Consider the following 23,878-nt stretch of genomic DNA (forward strand, 5'->3'; position numbering starts at 1 on the left):
TTCAGTGGCCTTTGGCTCCTGGCCATAAGGAGGAGTACATGGTGCTTAGTGAGCAGCAAGAAGCTGGTGGAAAAGGCGGAATTCTTTATTGGAGGGTGTTTGGCAGATTTCAGTTCCCTGATTCCCTGACTCTTCCCCCTGCTCCTTACAAATGGTTATTTTAAAACCACGATTTGAGACCCTGGAGGGAGTGAGGGGGCAAGAGAACCCCTTGTTGATAGTCCATCCCAAAGTTAATTGCTCCCAGGAGTGGCTGTCACTCAGTTCGGCCTCCACATGTTTATTTTGCAAGCTCTCACCAGTGGATCCAGGCCCTGGGGCGGCCCTTCTCCGTTCCCCTAGCCCTTGCTATTTGAGAGACTTTTTCTGAGGAAAAATAAACAGCAGAGAGGCTGAGAAACCAACAGTTGGACTACAAAAGGGCGGCTCAGCATCTATGTACTCAGTAGAGTAGGGAGATCGGGGCTCCTGCCATCTTGGAGTGGAGCATGTGGGGGTGGCAGTGAGTTCTGACATTGGCTTCATGGAATTCACCAGCCACTAGCAGCTCCAGATAAGCCAGGCTCATCCGACCTGACTGCTGCTTGTACGGGTGGAGTTAAAAATACTTTCATCTTCCCAGTGATGCTCATGCTGGGAGTGGGTGAGTCAGGTTTTTTGTGTTAAAACTATCATCATTGCCTTGGATTTGTTGTTTGTGTGGGATTAACTCTTTCCGCTAGCTTCACAGGCAAGCACATCAAAGGCCTGCTGCTGCTCCCCTCTTGCCTTTGCCCAGGATTTACACATGTTTATCCATTTCCCCTGTATTCCCTACTCACCAATCCACAGTTCATGTTTGCTTTTTGCTGCTGCAGTTTCCTTATGGTTTTGTTCTTCTCATCAACTTCTGGCTGCTTTTCTCCCTGTTCGGCAGAGGTTCTGGGGCTGAAACAGAACCCGGTCTCGTCTGGGATCTGCTGCTGGTAACAAGAAGAGGCGAGGCTCAGAAAGGCTGGAGGGCTGGTTCTGAGAATCTCTCCAAGTTTCAGATCCATATCCAAATGATCTGAGGTCTCCCTTCTCTTTCCTTCACCAACCCTGTCCTTCTCCCTCCAAAGGCTAATCCTTCAGCCCTTTTGCCTTTGTTTTGATTAACCAATACCCTCTCCCCAACAAGCATGGATTCCAACCCTAACGGAACCCCAGAACTAGTACATTATAAAGGTACAAGCTGGTTCAGATGAGATTGAAGGATTTCAGCCAAAGTGGCAGTCCTGTACGGGTTTGGGAATGGGCTACTTACCCACATGTAATAGAAGGTTCTGATTGGTTCAGCTGGAGATTAGAACTGAGGTCTCGGTTGGTTCTTGTGTCTTAGAAACTGGCCTGCCCAGCTGATACACTGTGTGGGCTGTTTTCCTATTGAACAGTGTTCCCAAGCTATTGTCCAGTAGGTATATTGATTTCCAGGTTTCTTCATGCTCACAGACTGAATGGGTTCAGAGATGAGCACGCCTTTGTACAAGTTGGATTGTGATACCTTTATTTCCCAAGTTAAAAAACAACTGTAGGCCAGATCCTCAGCTGATGTAAATCAGCGTATCTCTACTGAACTCATCAGAGCCGTATGACTATTCCCTTCAGCGGAAGATCTGATCAAAGCTTCTTTCAGTGAGTTAGTGCAACAGCAATTGACCAATCAGAACAGGCTAAGGAATGGCAATCAGCCATTAAGAATGAAGAGGTTGTGTCAATATATGGTAACCAAGCAGTTAGAAATGCGGCGGGGGGAATCCTGGTTCCAGTGATGTTAATGGGAGTTTTGCCAATGGCTTTGATGTGGGTCAGGATTTCACCTGTAGAGTCTCATTCCCCTGGACTGCTATGCATCATTGCTCTCTTGCCATCATTTTCTTGCTGCTGGTTGATTTGTCTGTCCAGAAGTCTCTAAGCTTCCAGAGGACAGAAAAATACAAGCAGATGACTGGTGGGAGTTACTTACCAGCCATTTTAGGATCTTTCTCTCCTGCCCATTGGGTAGCAAGGAAGAGAGGCCTCAAAAACAGGGACGGTGGGAGCAGAACAAGTGACTTTTGTTCTAAATGCTGCTGCTGTTGGGTTTCCACACCTGCCAGTAGAGCCCTCTTGCCCGAGAAGAGCATGTAGCTCACGCCACACTGACGCAAGACGAGCAGCCGCGGAGGGTCTCTCTCCAAACTCCGTAATTCAGACAAAAGAAAACAGACATTCATCACAGTCGACAGGTTTAGACGGAGTCCTTAGAACGCCTTCTTCCCCCGGCAAAGCACTCGGCGTCACATGCTGTGGGGATGAGGCGAGAGCTCCAAAGGCAGCCTGCTTTCTTTAAGTGAATATAAACAGTTGTAGGAAAGGTCCCAGCCTTTAAGTCTGAGGGCCTCTATTTATCCACAGGGTGGTCAAACTTCCCCACAAGGCCCCTCAGCCTGAAGGGGGCCAGTCCCAGAGCTGGGAGAGGAGCCTTCATAGCCTGTTTGCCCCATGTCAATTTTGATGGTGGCTCCTGTGAAGTGGACCCCACCCTGCTAGGAACTGGACTGACCCCACCAACCCATTCCACACAGGTCGCTGAAAAGCCTTCACATGGGAACAGTGATCTAGAGGTACAAAGGGTCCACATGCTATTACCCAACCCATCTCCCAGGTTGAGAGGAACATAGAGTGGTCTCCTATGATTGCTGAATAACTGAGAATCACAGGAGCTGAATGCATCGCATGGTACCACCTCCACCGAAGGGTGGAAAAGCTGAGGTTTCCAGCATGTGAATCAGGTGTCCAGCTGTGCTCACAATCACGGGAAGGCAATGCAGCTAAACAGCCAGCATTTGTGATAGCCTGGCCCTAGCACTGTGTCTCAAAGCTTTACAAACCATGGGGCTGGAGACCTGAAACTCCCAGGCTTAGCCCAGGCTGGATATGGCCCTATATCAGTGTTCTGGTAGGAATCACTTGACTCATTGTTGAAGCGACTGGCATCCGTAGTGCTTTATGCAGTGAGAATTTAAGGATCGGAGCAGAGATGCAGATGGAAACGTACCGTCATCATTCTTCCAAATTGTATTCCGTTCCTCTAGCAATAAGGAAGTGTCTGTCTTTTTCCCTAGGACATGAAGGTAGATTTTCTCTCTTAATCAAGGTTACTTGAGATGACCTTTTATTTCAGGAAAATATTTTGAATTTCTTTTAAGAAGAATAACCTTTGGTACCGCGCTTCTAGGACCTAATTCAAACAGAAGCTGTTTTGTCACCAACCCAGCTCCGCTGTCTCAAGGAAATGGCTCACCATGCATAAACCTGACAGCTGAAGGAAATCTAATCCCATCCTATCTCTTTTTGTTGTGCATCTGTGATGGCTGCTATCTTGGCCGACGTACTAGGGGATTGAACTGGGGACCTTGGGGGCTAAAAGCATAAGCTGCTACAGGTTGAGCTAAAGAGCCCATGCCTTGTGGTTGTGGGCTGTAACGGCTCACATCCCCTGTGGATTGGCAAAGAGGGGGACTTGTAACATGCTCACCAGTGGGCTACCTGTCCTTCCTATGTCAGGGTCATAAAATGTTTCAGGGCTGATCAGGCTGGGCTTGCAAACAGAGATACTGATGGGGCCGCCTCTCCTTTCACTTCCACCCAAGTGAGCCGGAGTATCCCAGCTGCACTGGATACCAGAATAGCGCTGGTGAAGATGAGTGGAGAACCAGCCTCATTATGGCCTAACTCAGAAATCGGTGGGAGTGTTCGCGCTGACTCCAGTGGGCTAGGTTAACCCAGAGTGCTGCTGAACATCTCCGCTCCAGGATGAGGGGTGCCGTATGTGGAGCTGGAGAAAGAGACCAGGGAGGATGACTGATCTCTGCCGTGTGAAGCAGCACAGCTGGTTCCTTCTGAGCCACGCCGGACGGATAGAGTCTTGGAGCCCGGCAGAGGATGCTCGGACAGTCTCTCTGGTCTCTCTTTGCTTATCAGCCAGGAGATCGCTGCTCCGGAAGAGGGAGCAATTAATCCAGGGCAGTCTCAAAAGGCCATTTATCATCCTGCCCCACGTTACTAGCCAGCCTCCCCTTTAAATGACTAATTCATCCAGAAGACAGCTGTGCGTGTCTGTCTGTCCGTCTCCTTCACTTCCTGCCATTGTTCCCCCATTCTCCTTGTCCAGAAAGCAGGAGGAAATGCTGTGCCGACAAAGTCGTGTGTCTGCATCAGGTGGATGGCACCGGCCTTCGGCAGAGGATAAATGGTGCTTTCCAGGCAGCGGCCTGAGAATTTCCTCCATGAGTTTTCAGATCATTCAGCAAGGACAGACAGGTGGATGGAGAGTGAGCTGGGAAACTTACCATGGTGCTTTTCAGACTGTAGCAAAGGGCTTGGCCTCACAGAGGTATGATCTGACCAGCCAGAGCATGATACAGAGCTTGCTGTTATGGAGTAGGGGAAAGTCTGTTCCCCTCCTTTTCATGCTCTTGGGCATTATGGCAGGCTCTGCATTACACTTGAGAATAACAGGGTTGCCTGCTCCTTTAAGGGCCAGGGGGCCTGGGCCAGCCAGCCCAGTTGGATCATCAGACCTAGCTGGGAAGGGGGTCAGGTGATCCCCATAAAAGGGCTGAGAAAGCTATAGGAAGCCAGTAGGTTCCTGTGGCAGATCCTGACACAGGGCTAAGTGGTGCAGGGAAGGGGAGAGGCCTCTGGGTCCCTGTAGCCTGCTTGGCTTGGGAGTGTTTTGTCTGAAGAATAAAGGAAGGAAGGGCTTGGGAGACTCTGGGTGCAGAGTCAGGCTTTCCTGGGCTGGGGAGACAGGCCAGTAGCCTGCACCTACCTACACAGGTCACCCCTCACAGTAAGGCCCATGTGCTGCGATGGAAAATGGTGGTGTCCTGGGGTCATGCGCTGCAGCTGCCCCAACAGAGTGGGAAGTGTTGCAGGGTAAGCAGTGATCTCCGTATCCCCCCAACTCCACAGCACTGGGTGGAGACCCATCCATGTTCACTGCCCCTCCCCGGTAATGAAGCTAGGGAGCAATCCAGCATCACTCATGCTGGAAGGGAGGTGCTCAGGCTAAGAACCCAGGGGTGTCCTGAAATGCCACAGGGGGTAGACATGGGATCCCTTACCAATAGAGATGATTTTTGACATGCGGGGGCCAGATCTTCAGCCTGGCCAGCTTGGCACAGCTCCTGGACTTGTGCTGATTTATACCAGCTGAGCATCAGGTCCACAATCCTGGAGCTTGTACCACCTTCCTGGGCCAGCTGCCCTGGGCATACAGGCCGAGGAGCCAGGCTCTTGCTCCTGGGTACTGCTGAGCAAGAATGCTGGATTTAGGCCTGTCTCCTTGGGCCCGCCAGCAGAATGCACTGTCTGCAGCTCTGCTGGACTAATACAGGAAGCCCCCGCACAAAGCAATATGAAGACCTCACTTCCTGGCCTGAGATACTACAATGGGCTGGGGGATGACATGAACTCTCTGCGGGGGAAGGAGTCACTTGGACTGGAGTGGTGGAGAATGGGATACGTGCCAAGCAGCCAGGAAGGGGACGAGCGCCAATACAGGAACCTGCCTCTCCAAGCAATGACAGTGCCGTGGCATGGGGATCCCGTGACTGCATGATGGGGCGCCTGGGGAAGGAATCATTTGACTTGAGGAGCTGGTGCAGGGGTTTGCCCCCTGGGAGTTATATTGTTCTGTTAGGCAGGAGCAGGGACCTTGAACGGTCTCACTCCCCGCAGTGTGGCAGTTGAACTGCCCTCCCACCTTCACAGCTGTGAGTGAGCACGTATTGCTTCCTGCTATTGTGCCCAAGGACAAGGGACTGGGTTTATACTGCCTGCCCTGCCCCAGCCGAGGAGGAGCGGCTGGAAAATCCCAGTGTGATGGGAGCTTTCCAAGAGCTGTTAGGATGATTGTGGGGGGGCAAGGAGGAGCTTGGAGCTGTAATATTTCATGGACGTAATGCACTGGGACTCATTTGGTTCTTCCCCCTGCTCTGTAGAAACAAAGGGCAAGTGCACAGCTGCAGAAAGCAGCACCAATGTCTTGCGCTGTCAACTCGCCGGCCAGCTGTTTCCCAAATAGGGCTGGTTGGAACGTTTTTGCTGAGACTGATCAGCTTCCATGAAATGAGAGAGACTCTTGTTCTGTAAGCTGCGGGGTTGTGTGGGAGACCCAGCTGATTTGGGGCCATGTGGGATGAAGAACTCTGCCCTGAATCTGCAGAGCAGGGACTTGAACCCGGGTCTGCCACATCCCAGGCCAGGGGTCATGAAACTGCATTGTCATCCCCTGGTCTGCTCGGTTCGCAAGCAACGTGTCAGCGCAGGTGCTCATCTGAGGGTCCTGTGGCAGTGCGTGTGCAGCATTGCCGCCTCCAAGTGTTCAAAACTCTGAGTCAGGCCCCAGATACCATGCAGTTGCCTTAAAAAACATGAGACATTTTTTGACTAGTACATGTTGGGTGCTTTTTCATATTCTTCTGATTCTTCGGTCTGTATGGGTCACATTTTCTCTGCAACCAGGAGGACTAGAAACTGACTCTGCTTGTTAAATGTTAACCTCATGACTCCAGGAACTGGGGGCTTTAAGAAAAGCACCGAATAGGGCAAGATGCGCAAGTGTAGCCTTTAGGTATAGCTGTTTGCTAGGGAAGGCATAGGTACAAGTTAAGGCAGTAATGCAATGAGACTGCAAGTCTCAAAGCTTGAAAGACAATAGTTTAGCCAAACCAATCAAGGCCTTAAAAGCTGGAGTACAAGCAGCTAACCAACAGTAACCCTAGATCATAAGATATCACAAGACAGAACGCTGTGGTGACTAAACTGCTGACAGGTAGCCACAGATACTACTTTAGAACCGCTTGCAGTCTCTTAAGTTAGGAACATCAACAGATGTCTGACCGCAAGAATGTCATGGTAACGAGTTGATGCTTATGCTAAGAAGCTTAAGGTAAGTGGGCTAGGAACCTATGGCAGGAGGGCACCCCAACATTCAGAGGGTGAGGAAATGGAGATAAGGAAAAGGGGCTGGCATCCCTACTTGAATATGCATTAGGCATTGTAGAAGCTGTAACTCGGCCTGTGTGCCTTGGGAGATGCTGGAAGGATGACCATTGGTGGTGGTGACAAGGAAGATGCGGCTGCTGAGGAGGAAGATAATGACTGCCATGTCAAATTGTTCTGCAAGGGCTGATGTGAGTCTCTGGATGCTCGGACGCTCATTCTGCATTCTCTCTAGCTACCTTGCTGGCTTGGAGTGTTTGTAACTTGGCTAACTGTAGTAATGAAACTATTACACATAGAGAAGGTTTTTCCTGAGTGTGAGTGTTGCAAGCATGCACGGCGGGGTTCCCAGCTTAATAGGGATTCTGACCTTGGGACGACAACCTCCCAAACCTCAGAGTGTCCACCGGATATTCTTCAGTAATCAACATAAGGAACTCGCAATCAGCCGATCAGGCAACCCAATAAAATCACACAAGTTGGCCACACTGTGTGGGGTAGGGTGTGGACTAGACAAGCTAATTAAGGTGGTGACTTACAAGGTGTTTGTTGTAGCAACCATCCATTGCTAAGGAACCCGCTGCACCATCACACACAGTCAGAGGAACATTACGCCGCTTGGCAAAGAGGAAGGCGGTGCTGAGTCCTTCCCATGCGCTGACAGATCCGCTTGGTCAAACAACCTCACTCCCTACCGTCTCTCTTCCAGACGGAATGTGCCAACTATGTCCGAGCACTTCATCCCTTCAACCGAACCCACCTGCTGGCCTGTGGGACAGGAGCCTTCCACCCTGTATGTGCCTTCATTGACGTGGGACATCGTGGCGAGGTAAGGCAGCGCCCCGGGACAGCCTGCCTGAGTCCTGCAGAGCGAATCCTGCGGGAGCCCCTGTGATGAGAGCTGGTGCCAGACCGTGCCACTGATCACTGGCAAAGACTGTAGGGAAATCCCAGCACTTAGAGCAGCTGCCCTGGGGTTATTGGTGCCGCGTGGCCATGGCAGGATTGTGAGAAGGGCCTGGACTGGAGAATGTTCAGCTCTACATCAGAGCTGGGACTCTGGGGCCTGTCTCTTGGCCTGATCCAGCCTCTGCAATGTCCTGGGGATATGTTCTGCTGGGCCATGAGGCTGATTCCAGCTGCACTGCCAGATTCCCCTCCAACCCCAAGTCTGGCCTAACTCTCTTTCCCATTGGGCTTCTTCTCTTTATGCTTCATGGAGGCACAGGCCCCGCAGCACTAGGTACAATGGCAGGGGAGAGAAATGGGGAAGAAGCAGATTGAAAAGGAGCCAGGAATGGGAAGGAAGGAGGAAAAGACAATCCTGAACTGTTGGGGCGGGGGAAGGGGGAGAAGAGGCAGATGGCCAAAATGTAGCATGAGTGGGTGAGCCCCGCAAGGGTGTTGGTGGGTGGCACCTGCCCTGCTTGGAGCAAACCACCTGCCTGCCAGGGGATGCAGGTGGCACCTGCCCTGCTTGGAGCAAACCACCTGAACGGCAGAGGGATGAGCAGATGGTATAAGGCCACTCTGCACTGCTGGGGGAATCCGTGCACAGCACTGGTCCCACACAACGCCAGCCTCCTGCCCAGCAAGGGGAGCCGCTCCATGCAAACAACCCACCACCCGCCTCAGGGAAGACCCAGGAACCTCCGCTGCCCCATGTAGAGTGAGCAGCACGTCTCCCTTCCCCACCTCTGAACAAGGCTGAATTGCCGCATGGATCCACCCACCTTGCTCCCACCCCCTCGCCCTGGCCAGTTCTGTACATGACATTTCTTTCCATGCCCAGGACCCCTGCTCTTAATCAGCATGGCCTCCCTATGACCCCCTTCTTCCACACAGGCTTTGAGCCTCTTGTATTGAGTGTGGAGGAGAAAGAGCCCTTTCAGCATAGCCATCTAAGGTCTAGAGCCTGGGATGGTCCTGTCCCTGCGTCCCCTCCCAGAGTCACACCAGGCAGCGGAACACAATTGGGGCCCTGTTCCTGGTGCTGCAGAACCCCTGCAGACATTCGGCAGGGCCCTGCTCCGTAGCGTGGCTGTGCTTGGGTGGGGGCATGGAGCCACGGCTGCCTAGCGGAGATCCAGGCTGCGTGAAGGGCCTGCTCTGTGACACCAAGTCAGGGGAGAGGCAGACAGGAGATGCCAAAAACTGCACAGCATGTCAGCTGTGCAAGGGCGATGGGGTGGGGACAGAACTGCAAGCCTCCCCACTTGCACCAGCCTGGTTATTCAAACTCTCTGTGACCTGGGCCGGGAATCCAAGCTTTCCGTACATCAATGTGCCATAGACAGGGACCCAGGGAGAGGGGTAAATAGGACTCTGGACACCTGAGGTCAGATCCTAAGCTGGTGTCAATTGGCAGAGTTCCATAGCAGAGCTAATGGATGCCAGCTAGGGATCTGGCCCTCAGCGCGTGAGCTATTTCAGTCTCCCATGCCCCCAGTGCCAAGGGGCCCCAGGCACGGAGCCAGGCACATGGCAGGAGGATTTTGTTCTAAAGCAGCAGTTCTCAAACTGTGGGTTGGGACCCCATTTTAATGGGGTCACCAGGGCCCAAGCCTAAGCCCCACCACCCTGGGCCCAAGTCTGAGCCCCACCACCCCAGGGCCAAAGCCCAAGCCTGAGGACTTCAGCCCTTGGTGGCGGGGCTCAGGGTTACAGGCCCCTGGCCTGGGGCTGAAGCCCTTGGCTATGGCTTTGGACCCCCCACCTGGGGTGGTGGGGCTTGGGCTTTGGCTCTGGTCCCCCTGTCCAGGGCGGGCTCAGGCTTCAGTCCCCCATCCTGGGATCATGTAGTAATTTTTGCTGTCAGAAAGGGGTGACGGTGCAATGAAGTTTGAGGACTCCTGTTCTAAAGGACCGTGGTTTTCTTTTGGCAGAGTTTTCTCTGCGTTTATTCTAGACCAATTCTCCTGCTGAGCTGAAGCTGTGCCTTTCCTGTGGCTCTTCCTCACATCTCAGTGAAAATGACTAAACTCTAAGGAGGACGGCCTGAAAGGCTTTAGCTGCAGAGCCCCCCCCCCCGCTGTGTTGGGAGGAGGGGCACCCCCAGATTCTGGAATGCAGTGCTGTCAGATGCCCAGCATCCTCTGATGCCATGTGGGGATGTTGGGAGATGTAGAATGCCCAGGCTACAAGGGCCAAGACCACTCCTCCAGCTGCCCAGAACTAGACCCATGGGGCCACATTCAGAGCAGAGTCATAGTTAATCTGTGTTGGTGTCGCACACACCTTATCCCATCCCTTCCAGTGTGTATCTTATTCCCATGTAGATGACCTGCAGGCTCCAAGCCACTGACCACCATGTTACAAGCACCCCCCTAGGCATTGCTTCTGGACTCCAGCCTAGATCTCTGACCCAGCTTGTGTTCTAGTCAGCCTGGTTGCATCTCTGTGTTGCCTCACCCTGTATTGTGTATCCTTCCTCTTCCCAGCATGTGTTCAGCTTGGATCCCACGAGTGTGCAGAATGGGCGGGGCAAGTGTCCACATGAGCCCAACAGGGCCTTTGCAAGCACCTTCACTGGTAAGTGTCCTGCTGGGTCAGCAAAAGACTTGACCCTCCACAACTGACCATTGCTTAGGGTTGAGCTGCCCTGATAGAAACCCTCATAACCCCGAGATCTCAGGTCAGTTGGGTCCCCGCTGCTAAAGCACAGACTGAAGAGAAATTATTATGGAAGATCATCAACTGCAGCCATATTAGGGACAGTGGGATTCGACAGCTGCCAGCCTCGACGAGACATGGCAGTCTTGGACAGCACAGTTGGGCCTAGAGTAATTTATAACCAGTTAGAAATCTACTTCGGGATTCTTCCCTGGCTAGAGCAACGTCTGAAGTCCATATTTCCAGTGGCTCCATTCCAGGTGAGCACAGAAATCAAGATCAGGGTCTTTCCCCTCTCGGACCTCTAACCTGGGTCAGGCCATAGACTTCCCACAGCATATATATAGCCCAATCCCTTTGCAAGGGTGCTGCCCTCCTTTTCCAGGACGGGTTTGAAGTCCACAGGGCCGTGCTGTAGGGTTTTATTTTCTCTGTGGGGCTGTTTTCCCAGGAGGGGAGCTGTACACAGGCCTCACTGCAGACTTCCTGGGCCGGGACTCGGTGATCTTCCGCAGCATGGGGGCCCGCTCATCTCTACGCACTGAGATGGATCAGCGCCTGCTGAATGGTAAAAGCACATTCTCTGACTTTGCCTAGGGGGGAAGCACTTCAGCAAAACCCCTAGAGCTTGAAGTCCCAGCTAATTGGTATTAAATGAAGCAAATTGCAGCCACCTTCCTCTTTAATACAACTCCTGGATGCCACCCACCCCACCATGCAGTGCTCACTGTAGGTCCGTGCAGAAGGCCACAGTATGCATGACCAGGCTGGAGGGGCATTGGTCTGGGAGATGGCAAATGGGAAGGGAGGGTGTGGCTTGGGCAGTAGCAAATGGGAGGGGAGGCATGGCAGGAGGCTGCCCAATGGTGAATTTAGGAGGGCAGAACTGGCCCATGGTACAGTGGCCTGCTAAGATGTGGCCCATATTATGGCAAGTTTGAGAACTCCTGACTGAAGGGGATGCCCCGTCTGACAGGACTGGCTGTTGGCTTCCTGTTTGCTTCTGCAGCCAGGACCTGGGGGTCTACAGGAAGCCACGCTCGCAGTGGAGACTCTGCCAGGGACTGCACCATTTGGAGCAGTGCTGGGCTGGATGCTGTCCTTCATGTTTCTTCCACGTATATTCTAGCTCTGCTCTGGGCTTTCTCTCACGCAGATCCAAAGTTTGTGGCCGCCTACTTGATCCCAGACAATGACGACCGGGACAATGACAAGGTCTATTTCTTCTTCACAGAGAAAGCAGTGGAGTCAGATGGCAAAAGCCGCGCCATCTTCAGCCGCGTTGGGCGAATCTGTGTGGTGAGGTCATGGGAGGGAATGTGTGGTAACACTGGAGTGACTGTTCTGATGAGTTTTGGGTGGTGGGACCCCCCGGTAGCATTACTGTGTCTTTGGGGGTTAATGGGGGGAGCTATGGGGGAATCTCCTCACTCCTATTTGCCCCCATCCTCCTGTAAATAGCTTTGTTCTGAAAATAAATATTGGGTAAAGTTTTCAAAGGTGCCCAATGGGGCAGCCAGAAATTTTTTGGTAAAACTGTTTTTCAGTGGAAAATGAGGATTTTGACCTGATGCGATTTTTCAGTCGCTTTCCATGGAAAACCATTTTTCATCAAACTCAACCCCCCAAAACCAAAATATTTCACTTCAGAAATGCTGCCACGATTCCCCATGGGAGCTGTAATTCAAGTCCCTCTTGCCCCCATTCTCCTCTATGGACCAGGTGTCTCAGCCAGACTTCATTTCCCGTGATGCCCTGCTTCCCCCCCAACAAGCAAGGCCATGATGCATCTTGGGAGATGTTGTCTTATTAGGGAACCTGGCCTCTAGAAGAGAATGGAAGCATAAGGCATCTGAACTACGACTCCCATGAGACACCACAGTGACATTTCAGAATCAAAATGCTTTCATTTACAGCCAAAATATTTCAGGGGTTTGGTTGGTTGTTTTTTTGCTGAAAATTTGAAATTTTCCACAGAAAAAGGTCCCCATTTGCTAACTAGCTCAGCCACAAAGCAGCAGTGCCTGGAACACTGGGGTCTGGTTCTGGGCTACACCTTCAGCAGGCTTCAGCTTCTGGGGAAGTTTTATGACCCCTTTGCACATTCTGGGTTTTAGACTGCTCCAGGGGCCAAAACAGCCCACAGCATAAGTGTGAGCAGCTCCTGGCCATTCTAATTTATGGCTGCCCATCCTAGACTGCCCATGGGCTATATGCAATCCTGAATGTCTATAGCACTCCATGTTCTGGAAGGGGACAACGTAGGCAGCCCTACACTGGGCCTGGGCTGGGGGAACACTCCCCTGATATTAGCAAAATGCTCGGTGCAGACATTTCTGGGTAGATTTTTCAAGAGAGCTCAGCTCCCATAACTGTCAGGGCTTTGCCTGGTCCAGCCTCCAATGTCCAAAGAGCTGGAGTTCACACCACTTCCTGCAGGAGCTGGCTAGATCTCACCACTGGGAAATTTCTTCCAGAGAGCCAACCAGAATCCTCTCTCCATGGCCCTCATTAGTCTTGAATCTTAACAGCCCTGTGAGGCATGGCTATTATCCCCATTTTACAGATGAGCAACTGAGGCCTAGAGATGAAGTGACTTGCCTAAGTTTGCACGGGAAGTCTGTAGCAGAGCTGGGAATTGAACCCAGGTCTCCTAAATTCCTAACCACCAAAGTGGCAGGTCTTGAGCAGCTGATCCAAAGCCCACGGCACCTCCTCCTTGATTTCAATGGGCTTTGGCTCTGGCTCTTCCAGATTTAACTGTGAAATCAAAGCTGCTTTGTCCTTCCGTTTGGGTTTCAGGAGTGAGATGAACAAAGTCACCTGTAGTGTTTTCTAAACACTTCAGTCAAAGCCTCACACTCCAGATTGCCTGGTGCTTGAGTGTCATGGAAATCTCTCAAGGCTGCAAATGACTCTTTTCCAGCCAAGGCTAGGAAAATTCTGCTTCATGACTCTGTTTAATGTGGTTGGCACAAAAATCCTACTTAAGCCTTTGACGAGAAAGATGGGGATTGAAGCTGACATTTCAAGTGGAAACTCTCCAGTTTCCTGGCCATTTTTTCTACATCCCCTTTTCTTTTGTTCTTTATAAATCAGAGACCCTGAGCCTCTTCCTGGCCCGTCTTGCTTCACTGTGATCCATCCTTCGCACCAACCATGATTTTGTTTCCCAGATTTCAATTAATTCATCATACCTCAAATTTAAACTACAGTGACTTTAATTGGGTCGGAACAGCAACAGCAAGCATGATGAAGGGCCAGATTCTGACATTCCTACTGCGTGATGTCTTACTTGGTCTGTTCAATGGGACTGTGTGATTAGGTAGGTCCTGGGTGGCACCATATGGCCCGAGTTGGTGCAGTGAGAGGGTCCTTGTTAACTGCAACTAGCCAGAGCCATCCCGGACGTCATTCTCCATCTACTGCAGCTTGTTTTGCCTGGTGGCTCAGCTGTGCCGGTTCTGAATCCCACTCCATCTCAGGTAGCCTGCGTGTCAGAGCTGTGGGCCACTTCAGCACTCTTTTGGACTCTACCTGGAGTGGGCGCTCCAGACCTGGAGGCCACAGTGAGCCCATACGCCATCATGACAATTTGGAAAGTTCCACTCACAGCTCTTTGGTGTGAAGTCCTGCTCTTCTTTTGATGTACTGTGGTGACTGGCGCAAAGGATTTGGGTCATCTCTGAGGAAGTCTGGTCATGAGTGGATGAGAATTAGAGTTGGTTGGGAACTTTCAGACAAACATGTTTGTTGTTTTTGGAAAATGTTGATTCCTTGAAACTGAAGCTGTTTACGAGAGTCTGCTTTCAGGAGAAACGCCTGATTCAAAATTTTTATTTTTTTTTAAAAATTGTTGAAATGTCCCATTTTTGACCATTTCTAAATGAGAAATTTTATCTTCTGATTTTGAAACAACTTTGCATATTGAAATTTTTGTTAATTTATACTAAAAAAAAGTTTTAAAGCATTTTAAGAAGGTTGAATTTGAAATGAAATGGTCCAAATGAAACATATTGATTGACCCGCTCTCCTGATCTGAAATTTTTTTTTGGATTATCGGTTCATGAAAATTTATGAGATTGTGACCTTTTGTCCTCTTTCAGGACAGGAAACAATTTTGAGTTTATTCATATTGTGATCCTATGCTCAGTAGAGCTGGTTAGGAATGGTTTTCCCATCCTGTGAGAGTTTGAGATTTTGAGTCTCTTCTTTATACTCTTCTCTTGTTTTTGCCCAGTGGCTCAGCTGTGCTGGTTCTGAGTCCCACTCCGTCTCAGGTAGCCTGCGTGTCAGAGCTGTGGGCCACTTCCATGTGAGGATTTGCAGATTCCATCCTGGGTCACAGTTTGCTTAGTCCCTAGGGAATGCAGCTTGTGTTCTGAAAGTGGCAACATTTCAGCTCGTGACCTCTATCTGCCCTCCAGATATTGTGACTGTTCACAAATTTAACCCTGGTGAAAATCTTCTATTTTCATGGTAACACTTTTCCCAGCACTTTTTGGTGTGGGGCGGAAGGGACAGATTTCTTCCTTGATGGGGGATTAAGATATTTTGGGAACTGTATGAAAACTTCCAGGTGGACATTATGGTTTCCTTCTTCCATTGCTGGTGGAGAGAATTGTGGACAGTCCTGCTCTGGATGTGGCAGAAGGAAATAAAAGCTAGAAGATCAGGCACTTCCAGCCAGGGGCTTCCTACTTGCATATGCAGAGATGAATGCACGTTCCATCTCAGTGGAGGCCCCGTCCCTGAATGCATATTAGCTGCGTGATCCGCTGAGCTGTAACACACACGGAGCGTGACCGCGGTCTCCCTCCCTGCCCTCCACATGGAACATTGAAGTTCAACTGTCCCTCTCCCTTCCCTCGCCCCCCACCTCTGGAATCCCAGCGTGCTGTTTGGATAGGCTTGCTCGAGTGGTTCAGGGTAAGGAAGATGTCAAGCCATACATCTCTCTACCCCATGGGGCTGCCCACCTGTTGCATTCACAGCTGCGGTGACATAGCAAAATTAACATATAGATGGATGCATTTCACTGCTGCATGTCACCAGGCCTCCTGGCCACTAGCCTCCATGCAACATCTGGGATGAAGACGGGCCAAACCTGGAACCACTTATCCACACTCCCATGGATCCAAGCCACCAAGACTTGACCAACGGAGTTTCACAATACTAAACCCATCCTTGGCTTTGCCAGTCCCTGCTGGTAAGTGATTCTCAGTCCCAGGGGCCCTTAGCTGAGCTGTCATCCCCCTGTGCTATCCACATACTTGCTTTGGGGTCAGCTCTGTGGGCTGTGATTAGTCTTGTATCCTGCCGTGATCAGTGTCGGAAGCACCTTGTTGAAGAGGAGCTGGAATTTCTGAGCTCTCTGCGCTCACCGGCCCCGGAGGGATGAAATCTGCCCTGCCCTTCCTTTCCAACCTTTGGAAGTCTGTTAGTAATCGGAAAAGGAGTACTTGTGGCACCTTAGAGACTAACAAATTTATCTGAGCATAAGCTTTCACTGAACGCATCCGATGAAGTGAGCTGTAGCTCATGAAAGCTTATGCTCAAATAAATTTGTTAGTCTCTAAGGTGCCACAAGTAGTCCTTTTCTTTTTGCAAGTACAGACTAACATGGCTGCTACTCTGAAACCTGTTAGTAATCAGGGGCTGGAGCAGAGTGTGGGCTCTGAGGAAGGCATCGTGATGGAATTGCTACAGCACCTGGAAGGCGGTGGCTCAATTCCCGGCCCTGTCATTCACAAGCACAAGTTAGCAGGCCCCAGAGATCCTGGGGAGGCGAAGAGAAACATCTGTCGGCCAGCAGCATCAGCGGTCGCTCAGTGTGGAAGCAGCTGCTTTGGAACAGGCTGTGGGCAGCATGAACCGGAGGAGAGGATGGCAGCTCTCCATCCAAACAGAGCAACGCTGTTGGCTTCAAATTCTCTGCTCCTGCTCTAACCCCAGAAATAAACACTGAGACACGGGAACAAAGAGGTTATTTATTGGACTGATCAATCCCTGCTTGGAGTGGGATTCTTTGTTTGGGCAAGAGGCTGGAGTGGGGACAAGAACTGATTGACCATGTATTTCCTACGATGCCTCAGACACACGGAAAATACGCATGCACGTGTGCCAAAGGTCATCCACACTGGCTAACAAATTGGCCTAGTGGGTTAGTGCACTGACCTTGCCCTGCAGACCTTGGGCTCAGTGCTGGGCTAACATTCAATGCAGCTGAGTGTGGGGTGAAGTAAATGTGTCTCTGAGCTACGTCTCAGCCTCCTCCAATGCTAGGGCAGAACTGGCTCCTGGCACAAGTTAGAGGTGCCCCACAGCTGCTCTAACTTATGTCGCTAGCCAGATGATGGATTGTTCCTATTTTAGGTCCTTACAGAACTCCTATTACCACAATATCTACAACTGGCTACCCCATCTTGGGCCATGAGGGATTCCTATACAGGGGAATCCCCAGCTACCCTCTGAGTGCAGCTTCGAGTCCCCTTTGCATAGCTGGAGCGTCACAAAGAGGATTTAGCCTGGGCCGAGGATTTGACCTTTCTATGTAAACCCAATTGAGGTCACTGGTGAAATTACTTGGTTGGCCAATTCTCAGTTTGTCTGGTCATTAGATTGGCTGTGCACAGGACAGGCCTGGGGTCAGATTTCCAGGAGGTGAGGTTTGCAGGTCAGGCTGGAGAGGCTTTGGCAGAGCTGTGGGGGGGAGCCAGGGCTGGAATAGCAGGGGGGCTGCAGGTCGGGCTGGAGAGGCATCAGCAGAGCTGTGTGGGGGAGCCAGGGCTGGAATAGCAGGGGGCTGCAGGTCAGGCTGGAGGGGCATCAGCAGAGCAGCATGAGAGTCCAGCGCGGGAATAGCAGGGGGCTGCAGGTCAGGCTGGAGAGGCACTGGCAGAGCTGTGTGGGGGAGCCAGGGCTGGAATAGCAGGGGGCTGCAGGTCAGGCTGGAGGGGCATCAGCAGAGCGGCATGAGAGTCCAGCGCGGGAATAGCAGGGGGCTGCAGGTCAGGCTGGAGAGGCACTGGCAGAGCTGTGTGGGGGAGCCAGGGCTGGAATAGCAGGGGGGCTGCAGGGCAGGTTTGAAGTGCACTGGCAGAATGGTATAGGGTCTTAGGTCAGAATAGGCAGGACCTGCATGTAAGGATAGGGGTATGGGTTCAGTTTGCCCAGTGCTGTGTGCATCACCCAGAGTCAGGATTACTAGCCCTGCATTTACATAAACCCCACACGCCCCAGAGGTACAAAGCTCACACCTCTGCATGTGCCCAGTGGCAACACGCTGTGTTGGACAGGGAGCCGGCCCGAGAGATGGCCTGACAGGGGATCCCAGCAACAATCTCAGGGTGCTGCATCAGGGGCCGCATGCTGCGCTTGGTGAGGGGCATGTCCATTGGGCACAGGCCAACGGATAAACTCGGGCCAGGCTGGGATTCGTGAAGGGCAAGAAGTCGGAGCAGGGCCTAGAACCTGTATCTTCTGCTTCCACACATCAGCCCTTTCCTTAGGCAACAGGCACTTCCCTTCTAACTCGGCCAAGCAGGCTGGGCAGAGGTGGTTTAAGGAATGCCTAGTTCCCTAACAGGGAAAGATCAGAACTCCGGCTGAATGCAAGGTCTGCGCATTGCCCCATTCATGTTCATTTCTCTTTGCATTGGGTATGTTTATAACCATTACTGGAAAGACTCCAGGGAGGGCCAGATTCTGATCTCAGCTCTACTTGTGTCAATCCAGAGCTGCTCCATTAAGTGACTCTGGTTTTACAGCTGTTACCAATAACTGCTTCTGTTCCTTTCCAAGGAATAGGAAGCTTCTTCCATTGGTGCTGTATTCCCTGTGTGTCTCTGCCAAGGCAAGGGGTTATGGAAGGCTTTGGCCTGGAAAAGGAGAAAGGATGGTGTGGGGGTTAAAACGCCAGACTGGGAATTGGCCTGTATGGAATCAGTTCCTAGCTCTGCCACTGACCCATTGTGTGATCTTGGGCAAGTCACTTAGGATCACATTTTTGCCTCAAACTATCTGAGGCTTCATTTCTGGGGCCCTGACTTTAGAAATATGCAGCCAAAGTGGTCACTGATTTTGAGTGCTCCATGGATCTCAGCTTGGTCCTCCTTTCCCCCAGGCAATAGTGGTCTCCTTGAGCCCTGATTATAGTCACTTGACTGATCTGGGGAGGGATCATAGCTGGGGGTGGAGCAGTGTTTCCCTGGCCTGACGTGCAATAATCCCATCTGAGCTGAAGGTCAAGCAGTATGCTCCATCTGCCACTGTCTCCTGTCAAGGTACCATGATCTTGTCCCCTCTGGAGAAACTAGCTCTGTGGCTGCTCATGTGGCTCAAACCTCCTAAGCTCATGGTCTCTAAGCTAACCTTTTATCAGGCTGCTTCCAAGTGTGTGCAGTGATGTCCCTTCTCCTTCCAGAATGATGCAGGGGGCCAGCGGGTGCTGGTCAACAAATGGAGCACCTTCAACAAAGCCCGGCTGGTGTGCTCTGTCCCAGGGCCTGATGGGATAGACACCTACTTCGATGAACTGGGTAAGAGGAGCAACTGCCCATACGCTCTCTGGCTGTGAGGCTCTGGGATCGGGGCTCTCTGTCTGGGGGAGGGATAGCTCAGTGGTTTGAGCATTGGCCTACTAAACCCAGGGTTGTTAGTTCAATCCTTGAGGGGGCCATTTAGGGATCTGGGGCAAATATTGGGGATTGGTCCTGCTTTGGAGCAGGGGGTTCGACTAGATGACCTCCTGAGGACCCTTCCAACCCTGATATTCTATGATACGTGTGTGGCTAGGGGACTGGCCACTTGGCAGGGGTGCGTGGAAGGAGAAAGCCTTGAATGTTCAGTCTGTGCTAGAAGTTGGGCTTAAGTGCTCTGCTGAATCAGGATGGGCTGCTGACCTGGGGCCTCTGGGGACAAGAACAAGATCCAGATGTTTGCCTCTGGGATGCCGTGGAGTCCAGAGATGCTCTCCAGCTTGGGCTTCGTCTCTTTGGGAGAATCTTGGTGGGGGGCTTGCCTCACTCTATCCAACCCCCAGCAGGTGGAGATGGAGCGGGGGGGAAATTATTGATTGGAACTGCCTGAGGGATAGTTGTATCCCTTGGGATGCGACTCTTGACAAGCCAGCAAAATGCTGAGAGCATCAAGGAGTAGATGAATGTGAGGTGGGGTGCTGTGGAAGGGGTTAGTTTGATATACAGGGTGACCAGCCTTCTCTTCCATAGAGGACATCTTCTTACTGAGGACCAAAGATGGGAAGAGCCCTGAGATCTATGCCCTCTTCAGTACCATCAGGTAACAACTCACAGCTCCTCTCACTTTCTATAATGAACAAAAGGCCTTCTCCCGTCACTCGAAAATTAACATCAGCCATTCCAACACCATCCTTAACTTTGACCCCACCCCTTTTCCCCATGCTGCTCAGTATTATTATTGTTTATTATTTACATTGTGGTAGGGCCAAGAGGATCCCAGCCCAGTGGGCTAGGCGCTGAACAGAGTGGCAAAAGAAAGTCCCTGCTCCAAAATGCATATAATCTAAGTGAGAAGAGAGAGTTTGTCTAGTAACTATATAATGGTAGAAGAGGTCAGCTGCATAAGGATGATGAATAATGCAAATGCACTGGGTTGGTTTTGGTGTAAATATGTATAAATAGCCGTATACATAGCTGTAGCTGGTATAAATAGCCGTAGCTCCTGGAGGTCCTACAGATAGATATGTTGTAGTTATGGATCAATATTAGATACCAAATAGTGTCCTTTGTGCAATGTCTGCATAATCTGAGACTCAAAATGAACAGTGCTGGGCCGATCCACGTACAACAGACCTTCAAGGTGGTGATTTATATAATTCGGAGCAAGACAGATACAGTTAAAATATTAATACCTGATGTCTCAAAGCAAATCTTTCAGTCTTTTAAAGCAGTCTTTGTGTAATCTGAAAATGGCAATACTATGTTTCTTGGTTGCTAGGCCTTGGGGTCAGAGATAAGGTTGTTATTGGGCTGTCTAATGTGAACATTCCCATTCCTAGATTTGGGTTTGTGTAAAGGCACTTGATTTCTTTAGCTCGTTACTTTAATTGACCTTTTTCAGTCTTTTTAATAGCTAGGATTCACTTATTTTAACCTGTAACTTTCATGATATTTATTGTTTTGAATGTTTATACTTTTTTACGGTGGCTGCCTTAGTTTGAATTCAGCACATTGTCTTCTGGGGATTTGTACTGTGATCTGATCATTCTGACTCTCTGAGCAGTCAGATACAAATTCCGAGCTGATCAGGAGTGGAAGGCCGAGTCCCATCTCGTTGGGCAGGTTGTTGCCCGTGGATTTGCAGTTAGCTTTTGGATTTGGCGTCTGGTTTGGTAATTTTATCCCTCCTCAATACACCATCTCTTACACGGGTCCCCAGCACTGTTAATAGGAAGGGTTTGCTAGCCCTGTGTGTGTGTGTAGCTAACAATGGATCCTCACCCTGGACCAATTCCTCTCATTTCAGCAACGTCTTCCAAGGCTTTGCCATCTGTGTGTACCGCATGGCAGACATCTGGGAAGTTTTCAATGGGCCCTTTGCCCATAAGGATGGCCCGGATCACCAGTGGGCAGCATATGAGGGCAAGGTGCCCTACCCCAGGCCAGGAGTTGTAAGTGGTTCACACCCTTGTTTTTGAAGGTGTCTGGAGAAGACTCATAAAATGATCTTTTCAGAGGGCTAATGATACACATGGTCACTCCAAGGCCCGGTATTTCCATTATTAATCCCATCTCGCTTCACCCTCTGGGCCAAGGCTGGTTAGTTTCCCCATCTGGTGGTGGTGGGCTGCCATTTGGCATCAGGAAGGGGTGGTGGCTGTGCCTTGGCACGAACTTGCCAGCAGTTATTTCTCCTGGGTCTTTCAGGGACCATCGTTAGAGTCCGTTTCGGGAGGTGGGACCCACTTTGGGATTTAATTGAGGCAAATGAACTATACCCAGGCAGATCAGTGTCTATGGCATGTTTTCCCATTCAGTATAACAACTCTTCCTGGGGTCTCGCCCCCCACACCGAGCAGGCCTGTGTCTGAGGTTGGACAGGGGAGGAGGAGATAACACAGGGGAGCTAATGGGAATGAGCCTTCCACCTTGGCTGTCAACAAGACAGATCTGAGCTTGAGAAGGACATAGAAACCCAGACTGCATCAGGGAGTAGAGATTCCCAAGGCACCTTGTTAAGGCCGAGCAGGTGGCTCACAACCACTGCGATGGAGAGGCTGTAGGTGGGATCTCCTAGTGTCATGGCACAGGGGAGCAGAGCAGGAATGCCAGGCAGAAATGCTGTCTCTTCTGCCTCTTGCCAGTGTCCCAGCAAAACTACCAACCAGCCCAGCCGGCAGTACAGCTCCACCAAGGACTACCCCGACGAGGTCCTGCACTTCGCCCGTGCTCACCCACTTATGTATAGGCCCGTGTACCCGCTGCACCGTCGTCCTGTGCTGGTGAAGACCAACCTGCAGCACCGGCTGCGGCAGATCGTGGTGGACCGGGTGGACGCTGAGGACGGGCAGTATGATGTCATGTTTCTCGGTACAGGTGAGCTGGCGCCAACAGGAGAACCCCCCACGGTCTCAGCAAGGCCAGCCGTTTCCTGCTAGATCTCCCTTTGCTCCCTCCCCTGGCTCTCCACTTCTGGGCTGTCCTCCCTGGTCAGTTCAGCTGCAGCTCACAGCAGGATCTTTCAAAATACCATGTTGATTACGGTGCCGTCAGTCTGTCTACACCAGGCCTGCCAACATTGCTAACCGCAGTGGAGCTGAACATGCCCTAGCTGTTAGGTATCTGAGTAGAATAGACCAGCTGTCCCAGTTACAGGGTTAGCTGCATCTTTAACCCCTCCTCAGTCTCTCCCAAGTGCTCCCTTTCCAGTGACAAGCCCTATGTCTCCACTTCTCTCAGGCTGGAATCCCATGATCTCCCCCCCCCTCAGACTGTGGCCCCCAACAGCAGCACCCTTGCTGACCAACCTTGGTGTCTCTGCAGGTCCAGCTGTCTTTGACACTCGTAAGAGCCTTCCCTAAGGGAACTCTCACCAATCCGTGGATGCAGTGACTCTAAGCACCTTCTTCCAAATGTTTATTTATTGATCCATAGGAACATAGCATTCCCAAAGAAAAGGGTTACAACAACAAAAGGCTTACATGCATATGTCTGACTTAACCTTAGCATTTCTCTCAATGCTTGGCCAGGCTAGCGTTGCCAATTTTGGTTGCATGGATTCCTGAAGGTTTCATCACATGACGTAATCTTTAATTAAAGATCAATCTTTTAATTCCTGGAGACTCCAGGACTATCCTGGAGGGTTGGCAACCCTGGACCCAGACCCAGCTGCTTCCAGGCACTCACTGCCTCTGGGGGGCTGGTTTTCAGTCTGCTTCCCTGTAAATGCTGCCTCTGTGTTCCCTGCCTCCCCTGAGCTTCAGGGAGGGTGTCTTTTTAAAACTGGGCAGGCCCCTGTTGTATTGATATTGATCTGAAAGGCCTAAAGAATTAATTAAAAGTGTTTATAAACTCTGTCACTGTCCAACATTAAAGCGGTCATAGGCGGGTTCGGGATTGTTTTTAAACAGAGCCCTTGGTTTTACTTGGTTACTAGGCAAACACCCAAAACCATTTATTCAAATGGAAAGTTTATTGATTAAACACAAGAAAGAGCACAAAATTAAAACAAGCCCTGATCTTGAAACTACGGCTGAGTGATTATGCAAAACAAACTTAATCAGACCGTCTCAAAGTAGCTCTCCTTCTGAAGTCAAAATATCAGACTCTGATTTTCAGAACAACCTTTCTCTGATGAAAAGGAAAAGGTTCATTTTACTCTGAATCCTGATGTGGCCATTCCCTTATTCTATTCTTCACAGACAGACAGGCACAAGGTAGAGGAAAGACAGGATAGAAAATATGGGTGAAGTATGGCTTTGGTTGAAGATTTCAGAACACTGGACCACTGGTTAGTTATGAGTGGGTTGTTTGGCTGGCAAGTTGATTGTGACACCTGCTGCTTGGATCCTCGTTAGTTATGATCTGGTTCAGGGCCATCATCTGGTTGGATCCTTTTTCCTTAGACAGGGCAGCTTGGGTGGATGCTGTTTAGTTGGTTTCAGGATTCAATGAAAAGCCAAGAGAGGAGGAAAGATATAGTTAGGCATGATGTAACACAACAAGGCAGGGAGGCAAAACAGGATCTTACATGTCTCTGGGATGCTGGCAGTTAG

The 23,878-nt window shown here is 50.8% G+C and overlaps 1 protein-coding gene across 4 annotated transcripts in view; it reads left to right on the top strand.

The window, feature by feature from the left end:
* The window catches only part of SEMA3G (semaphorin 3G), a 70,984-nt gene that overhangs the window by 38,143 nt on the left and 8,963 nt on the right, over positions 1 to 23,878 (top strand). For all 4 annotated transcript variants that reach the window (XM_043551679.1, XM_043551678.1, XM_037905070.2 and 1 more), the window contains exons 4-11: positions 7,721 to 7,840; positions 10,452 to 10,542; positions 11,075 to 11,191; positions 11,780 to 11,922; positions 19,049 to 19,163; positions 19,854 to 19,923; positions 21,130 to 21,274; positions 21,968 to 22,199. In XM_043551679.1, coding sequence (XP_043407614.1) covers positions 7,721 to 7,840; positions 10,452 to 10,542; positions 11,075 to 11,191; positions 11,780 to 11,922; positions 19,049 to 19,163; positions 19,854 to 19,923; positions 21,130 to 21,274; positions 21,968 to 22,199 — 1,033 coding nt within the window. The remainder of the gene's footprint in view (positions 1 to 7,720; positions 7,841 to 10,451; positions 10,543 to 11,074; positions 11,192 to 11,779; positions 11,923 to 19,048; positions 19,164 to 19,853; positions 19,924 to 21,129; positions 21,275 to 21,967; positions 22,200 to 23,878) is intronic.

Source organism: Chelonia mydas, chromosome 7 (assembly GCF_015237465.2).
Source record: "Chelonia mydas isolate rCheMyd1 chromosome 7, rCheMyd1.pri.v2, whole genome shotgun sequence".
Lineage (NCBI taxonomy): Eukaryota > Metazoa > Chordata > Testudines > Cheloniidae > Chelonia > Chelonia mydas.